The sequence below is a fragment of the Tasmannia lanceolata genome, unplaced genomic scaffold (genome assembly GCF_043159265.1).
Source record: "Tasmannia lanceolata isolate RefF3 unplaced genomic scaffold, GAP_Taslan_0.1 ptg000018l, whole genome shotgun sequence".
Lineage (NCBI taxonomy): Eukaryota > Viridiplantae > Streptophyta > Magnoliopsida > Canellales > Winteraceae > Tasmannia > Tasmannia lanceolata.
In genome coordinates, this window is record NW_027518695.1 from 23,162,802 (window position 1) to 23,171,775 (window position 8,974).

At 43.0% G+C, this 8,974-nt stretch overlaps 1 protein-coding gene and 2 long non-coding RNA genes across 3 annotated transcripts; 1 reads left to right on the forward strand and 2 right to left on the reverse strand.

Annotated features, from left to right (window-relative positions):
• The first annotated feature begins 360 nt into the window (after positions 1-360).
• On the forward strand, positions 361-2,649 carry LOC143850199 (uncharacterized). Its single transcript, XM_077359464.1, has 3 exons — positions 361-463; positions 518-1,560; positions 1,714-2,649. The coding sequence occupies exons 1-3, from the start codon at positions 361-363 to the stop codon at positions 2,647-2,649; spliced, it is 2,082 nt and encodes a 693-aa protein (XP_077215579.1).
• A 4,239-nt stretch (positions 2,650-6,888) lies between these two features.
• LOC143850926 (uncharacterized) lies at positions 6,889-7,265 on the reverse strand. The gene is made up of 3 exons (XR_013236111.1): positions 7,211-7,265; positions 7,031-7,129; positions 6,889-6,948 (listed from the first exon to the last, which is right to left on the reverse strand). It is a non-coding gene; the product is annotated as an uncharacterized LOC143850926 (long non-coding RNA).
• A 764-nt stretch (positions 7,266-8,029) lies between these two features.
• Positions 8,030-8,514, reverse strand: LOC143849529 (uncharacterized). Its single transcript, XR_013235693.1, has 3 exons — positions 8,456-8,514; positions 8,322-8,378; positions 8,030-8,226 (listed from the first exon to the last, which is right to left on the reverse strand). It is a non-coding gene; the product is annotated as an uncharacterized LOC143849529 (long non-coding RNA).
• Positions 8,515-8,974: the final 460 nt, after the last annotated feature.

Sequence of the window (8,974 nt, forward strand, 5' to 3'; positions counted from 1 at the left end):
TCACCTCGAAATCCCTCTCATAACCTGCCCATACGTTTGACTTCTGTACCACCGATTCCCTCTCAAAATCCCTCTCATAATGCATGCATACCTCCTACTTCCGTTCCACCGATTCCACACCTAAGATATCCATCGGAACGAGTAACTATCACTCCCGACTCTCGTTTTGAAGTAGACTTAGAAAGAGAATATGAAACAGAATTGGGTGATACAAGCATAGGAGGTGACTCGGCACAATTTAGTTCAAGGTATGTCTTGTACAATTTTATTTATATTGAAGTACTCAATCTACTATCCTAATTTTATATTGTTGAACTGTGTAGGGTACGAGTTGGCCAAAATGAAAACTTCTCGGACGATATGTATGAGAACCCTACCTCCAAAGATATCATTGTCCCCGGGAATGATGCAGATGTGCCGTTGGAGCATATTAATGTTTTGGAGGATGATTTTCATGTCTTCGGTTGTGATTTCGAAGAATTTAGAACTGAAGATGACAATGATGATGATCCTGCAGAGGATGATGATGAGGATGATGACGAGGCTGAGGCTGAGGCTGAGGTTCAGGATGAGGAGGGTGATGAGGTCGCCCATGATCCTGAAGTGGCTCCCCCTACCGCCAATGGTTGGCCATTTCTACCTGCTGGCACAAGTCGACCACTGGAAGTAGACGACATGTATGTTGGGGCTGATGAGGTAGATGCAGATAATCTTCAGTTCGATGAGTTAACTGTTGGGGCTATGTATCCAAATATGAAGCAGTTCAAGAAGGCCGTTAAGGAGTATGCAATTCGGCAGCGATTCATGTTCAAGAAGTCACGGTCAACTCCCAAGAAGTATGCCGTTGTATGCAAGGAACCAGGTTGCAAGTGGCGTATATCAGGCATTAGCCGTATGACTTATGTGTTAGTGAAGAAGTTTGTGAGCGACCATACGTGTACATCTCACTTAAAGGGCAATGATAATCATCTAGCTACATCCCCATGGGTTGCCGAGACATGCTTACCCCTATTTGACCGTGCAGAAGATGTGGGGACAAGGATCATAAGACAGTACATGAAGTCGCACTGGGGTATAACCATGACCTACCGTAGAGCACACCTTGCGATGAACATCATCCTTGAAATAAAGTGTGGAAATGTGGAGGACTCGTACCGCTTGCTCCCTGCACTGATAGTTGAGATGATGAGAACAAACCCGGGCACCTACATGCGTGTTTTTCGAGCGAGAGATCTACGTCCAGGGGGAGATGATAAATTTGCTCGCTTATTCTGGGCATTTGGTCCCAGCATACGTTCTTTCCAACGAACACTCAGATCGATAGTCTTGGTCGATGGGACGCATCTACGTGGAAAGTATCTTGGAATCTTACTGATCGCAGTTGGGGTAGATGGGAACAACGGCTTAGTTCCATTAGCTTTTGGTGTTGTCGAGACTGAGAACGAAGATAGCTGGTGTTGGTTCCTCTATTTGGTGAAGCGGCACGTATTGCCTGAGGGGATAGGCGCATTGACCCTGTGCTCCGATCGACAAAAGGGGTTGATGCAAGCAGTGCCTAAAGTAATGCCTATTGCAAACCATAGCTACTGCATGCGTCACCTCGCCGCCAATCTGTACACCGACTTCAAAGACCCTTTACTTAAGAAATTGTTCTGGAGAGCTGCTAGGGCTTTGAGAGAGAGTGTTTTCATAGACACAATGGAAAAAATTAAGGCGAGGAATGAAAATGCACACAACTGGATAGCCGCTATTCCGAAGGAAAACTGGGCTAGTTTCTACTTCAAGGGGGAAAGATATGATGTGTTGACCACCAATAGATCGGAGTGTTACAATGCAGTGCTAAAGGATGCCAAAAAATTGCCGATTGCAGCTGCGGTGGAGCTGACTCGTTTTAAGAGCTCCGAATACATACAGAAACGTCAAGCGATGGGCCTTCAATGGGAAACAAAGTGCACGCATTATGCAGAAAAACATTTGGGACTGGCCAGGGAACAGGGTCGCGGATATACTGCTTATCGAGTAGGTGTGCACGAATTTGAAGTAAGGTCCCGTGATCATCATGATGTCGTAAACTTGCTGCAACAAACCTGTACATGTCGTGAGTTCCAAACGCTTGGCCTTCCGTGCGAACATGCCATGGCAGCCATTGCCATCACAGATTTTGATGAGTACGATTATTGCCATAAATGGTTTCGTATAGAGATGTATCGGGAAACGTACTGTGAGGTGCTTCACCCTACAGTAGATCGCACTCAATGGGAACTACCTCCAGAACCTCTGCAGACTGTATTACCTCCAATAGCGAAAAGACCACCTGGACGGCCGCGAACGAGAAGATCTGACCGCGAATTGCAGAGTGGAGTGCATCGCAAATGTACGATCTGTGGAAAACTAGGCCACAACAAAAGGACTTGCAGAGAACCTCCCATGGAGAGACAACTCCCTGATGAATCTTTCATTGGACCCTCTGCCCCCGTTTTCAATAGGTACATGATACGTAATATATTAAGGTCAATAAGTAGTATAGAACATCCCCGATCCATACTTATTCGGTGTGGTGGTGGTGTTGTAGGTCGGGTGTACCTTGTGCAGCTCCTTTTTTCACGTAATTATTCCGCGGAGAATGCATTGGAGGCTCCAGTTGGATGAAGGAGGATAAGTGGATTAATTGAAAGAGTGCACAGTAATTAGTTGCTGTATATAATAATTTTTTGAGGGAAACCCTTTTTTGGTATACTGTAATTAGTGGTGTGCATAGTTGAAGGCTGGGAAGTTTTCTGAGGAGAACCCAATTTTTTGAAGGTGGAATACTCTATTTTTTGTTATACTGTAATTAATGGTATACTGTAATTAGTGGTGTGCATAGTTGAAGGCTGCCCAGTTTTATGAGGGAAACCCAATTTTCTGAAGGTGGAGTACTCTATTTTTTGTTATACTGTAATTAATGGTATACTGTAATTAGTGGTGTGCATAGTTGAAGGCTGCCCAGTTTTATGAGGGAAACCCAATTTTTTGAAGGTGGAATACTGTATTCTTTGTTATACTGTAATTAATGGTATACTGTAATTACTGGTAATATATATGACCTTTTTGTTCATTTTGCAAAAAGTTTGTCATTTTGCAAAAAAGTTTGCAAAAAGCTTTTCCCTGCTGGTAAGAAAGGGCGAAATAAAGTTTGTCATTTTGCAACCTTTATTTATTGACCTTTTTGTTCGTTTCATGGGCATTGATGTCCCAAAAAAATGGAGCATAGAGCTTTACTCCCCCTTAATATATGCATATTATTATGACTTGGGAGCTCAAATATTCTCCCCCTTTTGTCATCACCAAAAAAGGTGGAACAAAAGGAAAGAGAGTAGGTGTGAGCCAATGAAAGTGCATACAACCACTCAAAGGACATAGCATCCACGACACATCATAACAGTGACAGAATTATATAAAACGGAATACATCCCAAAAAGATCCAACTGACTATCCAAGCAACTACCTAAATATGATCCATACAACCAACTGATAATCCAAACACTATAGAAACATATAGATAAGGCTAATATAAAAAAAAATCTGAACAAGACAGGATCCATCATCAGAGAACTAGAGCCATCTACTGCTCCGAAGGAGGCGGTGGGTGATGAGAAGAACTGCCCGGCGCCTGGCCCCACTGACCACTGGAGATGTAGCGATAATAGGCGGCCCACTGGTCATCAAAGTGGGAAGTCATGGTGTGGAAGCGAGTCGAAATCGCAGAGTCGACATGGGTAGACAACTGCTGAAACTGAGAAGCCATGGATCGCTCAATGGCCTCCTGCATGTGAGCCAAATCCTGGCGAGTGCAGAACTGAGATGTATCTTCTGAAGGCTGAGGTGCTGGTGCAGGCTGGGCCTCGGCTTCGTTGCCTCCTCCATCGTGAACATCGATGTCAATCGCTGCTTCATTAAGAGCCATGCGGTTAAAGGTCGGAACATCAAACGGGGCAGTAAGAGTCATGGTCATCTCTCCATCCAAGGTGATGCCGAAGTGCCGGAAGACACGGGTGAGAATCATGCCATATGGCAAGGAAGATCGGTAGCGTTCAGGGGTCTGAAACATGAAGCGAAACATGATATATGGCAGACAAAGCTGGCGGCCCTCTAGGATGCTGTAGATAATATATGCCTCTAAGGGTCTTACGGCTTCACGCATCCCACCACGAAGTATGAAGATGTGGTACATGAAGTTATGGAGCACGCGCGCAACCGGAATGAGGTCGGCAGATTGTACGGGCATATTAGGGTGGTAGCGTCGTGTTATCCGCCCATAGACAGTGTCATGATCAATATCATCAAGTTCATGCGTCCCATCGTCCGGCCAAAAATAGTGTAAGAGGCCCTCATGGCTAATCCCAAATACTGTGGCAAAAGTCTGATAGGTGAGTTTGATGACAGTTTTCTTGACCTTAGATTTGATTTTGAAGAAGGAAGGGGAAATGGTGAGATTGGCATAGAAGAGACGCACCAATCGAGGGTAAACGGGTTCGTTAATGTGAAGGATGGGTGTCCAATGAAGAGCATCAAATTTGGCCTTTAAATCAAAATTTTCAAGGACAGGGGGATCAATGTACCTACCGGTCAGGACGCGCCTAATGCCGACGTCGTCCCAAAGTTTCTTCGCCTTATCCCCAGTGAAATAGGACTTGGCCACAACCTCGGCAGCCACAGCCTTGGCCTTGGACTTCTTCCGTGAAGGCCCTTCTTCGTCGGGAACTTCTTCACGAACGTATTCGGAGTCTTCAACTTGGGAGGAGCCTCCGATGTTGAGATTTTTGGTTTTAGGAGGCATGGTGAGAGGAAATATGGGTGGAGAGAAAAGTGATATGTAAAGAAGAAGAGAAATAGCCCTAAAATGGAGGCCAAAAGAGAAATAGATAAGGGAAGAAAGAAAAAACAAAAAAGGGGTGAAATGCTAGGGTTTTAGGAAGAAGAGAGGGATTTGGAAGGGAGAAAAGGGTTTTCGAGGAAGATGTAGGGAGAAAATGACGGAACGAAAGAAAAAGTGGACTTAGGGTTTCAAGAGAAGTGGTTTAGGTATAGGGAAAGAAGAGAAGAAAAGTAAAGTAAAAAAAAGGAACCGGGTCCAGGGTTATGAAGCTCCTGGGCCGATTCTCGGAGTTCCGAGACATTGTGTCGGAGTTCCGAGAACAAAAGGAAAAAAAAATTCCATTGCCCGAATCTCGGAATTCCGAGAATTACTCTCGGAGCTCCGAGAATTTACGGTTTTTTGTATATGCTACTGGAACGAATCTCCGAGTTCCGAGAAATGTTCTCGGAGCTCCGAGAATATACAGGTTTTTTGGATATGCTACTGGAAGGAATCTCAGAGTTCCGAGAAATGTTCTCGGAGCTCCGAGAATATACATGTTTTTTGGATATGCTACTGGAACGAATCTCGGAGTTCTGAGAAAATTTCTCGGAGCTCCGAGAATAGACGGGTTTTTTCATATTATACTGGACCGAATCTCGGAGCTCCGAGAATAACATGGCGGAAAGCTCGGAGTTCCGAGACATTGTCTCGGAATTCCGAGAATCGTTGGAGGTTCCACTTTAGGATCTGCTAACCCATTTATTTTATATTTTTATTTTGTATGAATTGTCTTTTGCTACACAAACTATTGAAATTGTGGCCCATCAAATGGACATTATGGATCATCCTATGGTGTGGGGTGGAAAGTCCATTTGGAAAGAAGAGGGTGGCTGTTGTAAGAAATTAAGTGTGGAATTTATGAACAACTTTGAGGAAGAATTTTTTTCTTCCCAACAGTTCAACCAACCAAACAAAACCGGAAAAGCACAAAAAACAGGGGTCCCATTGCCAACTATGACGATGAAAATATAAAGTAGAGAGAATAACCACAATTACAAATAAATCATATTTCCATCCAATAGAAATATAAATTCCCCCAAAACTTTATGAACAAATATTTGATGATTTTCAAAGACCTTTACCATATTTCGCAATGAACCCAATGCCACAACCACCATCACTTCACAGAACTTGATTTTTCATTACAAATACATAGTTGTCAGTATGCTGAGATACAAACAAACCCTCCCTCTGTGTCTCTACACCCTGCTTTCTATCCTACACATATGCGCCCAATAATTACAAATAAATTTAGCCCATTTTATCCCATTTTGCTTACAAATACACAGAAAACTTCACTGGAAAGACCATCAATGTCCACCATGTTTACAACATCCATCAGAACTTGAAGAGAGGTTCTTCATTTTTTAGTCATATATCCCCCTTAAGGAAATCACCACAGTCCCCAAACTCTCCGCGCAAGAATCTTTCGCACAGCTGCAGCCGATAAGCGGGAATGTCAGACTTGGTGAAAGTAAATGGATCATTTGCATACAGATGGTCGATCGCTTTAAGCACGAACAAACCACAGTCGAACCTGCATAACAACAGTTGTATTGAGCGAATCAAAACCATAGCCTAGAAAAATAAACATTTAAATATACTAATATACTGACCCATTGGCCTGTTGTGGGAAATTTTCCATCTGCGCATATTGAAAGTGGTCTATATCACAGCCCCTTTCCTTTAAGTACTCCTTCAACAACACAACCTGCAAGTGGTTAACATTGACAGGTTTAGGAAACATAAGTGTTATACGTATAGATTTATAAGTAGGAAAACATTAAAGATGCTAACCCACTTACGGTCAATCCTGCTCTTTCCTGGAACTCCATTCCTTTACAGGAATTGCATTCGTGGAAGATTTTGTTGACCATATCGACAATGAGGAGAACCCAATGGTTGTCTTCACACAATGGTAATAGTACCATTTTTACTGCTTCGAGGTGGTGGTTTATAAGTCTACTGTGCAGAGCGTCTTTCACTGTCCTCCACTTTTCTACCCTCTGGACCTCAGTGACTTCGGTCCCTACTGCAGTAAGAGTTCCCTATAAAAAAAGGAATTCAATGGGATACTACAGATAAAATCTTATGTAAACCTCAATGTGGGATGATAGAAATAACACTTACATGTACCACCGATGGAACGAAGACAATTCCCCCCATTGTAGGATCTGCTAACCCATCGTCGTTGGAGGACTGCACGTGCTTCCCATATATATCGACAATCTTCAAGGAAGAGAAGTAAATGTCAGATGTACATTATTCCCTACAGTAATGTAGAAATTAATGATAAAAAATGACACTTACAGTGCCAGTCAGGTATTGTCTGACATTCCAAAGATGTTGTAGGTCTTCAGCTATTAGATGTACATCATCCGTTTCCATGAGGATATCACTGCAAAATTGTATTAAATTGTTAGTTAATAATTTTCAATTCTGATCAACTTAAATCATGGTATAATATAATTCACATCTACTTGCCTTTTACCATGCTTTAGAAGTCTCTCTATCAGAGCTGTTCTCCTTCCCTTACGCATCTTCCCGTCATCCCCTTTCTTCTTGGGCGGTGGTTTAGGTATGTTGGGGTCCTCCCCCTGTTTCTTTCCTTCCTTCTGCCTCCTCTTTCGGGTCTTTCCTGAATAGTAGGGGCTTTTTCTGGCACTCCCAAGTTTCCTACTCCTTCCATCCATCTTCACACCCCTCACAATGCTCCCTAATTCGGAATCCACCATCTCATCCCTTACACCACTCACTTTCATCTCAACTTCAGTAGATGGTGCCTCTTCCTTGGTCACCTCCATTTCGAACAATCGTTGTAAAGGGTTAAGGATCACCCCGTCTGTGGTGCCGAATATTTCTTCATGTGACTTGGGGTTCTGAGCCGATACATCTATTAGGGTGGCGGCTGCATCCATGTCACATCCAAGGTCAGCTAAATCCGTCCAATCCTCGCACAGCTGCGAAGATAATCGTGCACCTTGAGATGCATTTTTGCCCTTCCTCTCCTCCTCAACCCCCTCCATTCTTCCCCCAGTCTCTTCATTTGTTCTCCGCATACGCTCCCATCCTTTTTTCAAATCCTCCTCTTTCTTTCTGACATCTTCATCTCTTTTTCCAACATCTTCCTCTCTTTTTCTTATTTCTTCCCATGCTGCTGTAATCATCTGCCACTGTCTATCAATTACATCTCCCTCTCTCGCCAAAAATTTTATATGCTTCGACTCATCTTCACTACTTCCTTTCTCCATTTCACTTTCTACTCCCAAAACTATCCCCTCGGATTCCAACTGTTCCTTATCGACTTCCATTGTCTCATCAACATCCTAATGTTTAAACATGACAGTCAATGATCAAATTTAAAAAATCAATAAGTAAAATAAAATAACGTACGCAACATAGTCCTGCTCGACTGCATTACCTCATCCTGTAGGTACTGTGACTTCTCTAACAGAGATACTTTCAATGTCACCACCACCTGAATTTTTGGAAAACATAGTCAGTTATCAAGATACTAGTATTGATATATACGTTAACAATTTTTTCATATCTCACCTCCGATTTCTTTATCTGCTTCTGCTCCACTAATCGATATGTCTTTGATTCGTTTGCTTTCCAGTCGCATTTAAGGACACGTGGACGAGCAGTTGGATTGGTGGGAATCCAAAATGTGGTATGCTTGTATAACCATACCTGCATACATATGAAACGCCATGTTAATCAAACTATAAACAGCACGGTTAGAATATTAAATGTCATGAGTCCAAATTACCTGAATTACCAACGAGCAGCCACCAAGGTACCTGCCACCCTTGCTGACTCTGTCTAGGTAATCTACGAGCCAGTCATACACTGCCATCGCCCAGTTATAGTTGCCAATGTTTCCTATGTCGTCGATGTAGGGCCAGAAGAGCTCGTCAGCTCGATGTGCGCTTTTTGTGAAAAGGACAAAGGCAAAAAGATGCAGGAGAACATATTTCACTGTCTTCTCTATCGAAACTTTATTGCGTTCTCTAACTAATGCTGTAATTTCATTCTCAATAACCGATGGCTTGACGTTGGCCTCTGGAAATG

Coding starts and splice junctions, on each gene's coding strand:
- LOC143850199 (XM_077359464.1), top strand. CDS start 361: ATGTATGAGAACCCTACCTCCAAAGATATCATTGTCCCCGGGAATGAT. Junction 464..517: donor GGATGATTTTCATGTCTTCG/GTTGTGATTTCG, acceptor ATGATCCTGCAG/AGGATGATGATGAGGATGAT. Junction 1,561..1,713: donor TGATGCAAGCAGTGCCTAAA/GTAATGCCTATT, acceptor GAAAAAATTAAG/GCGAGGAATGAAAATGCACA.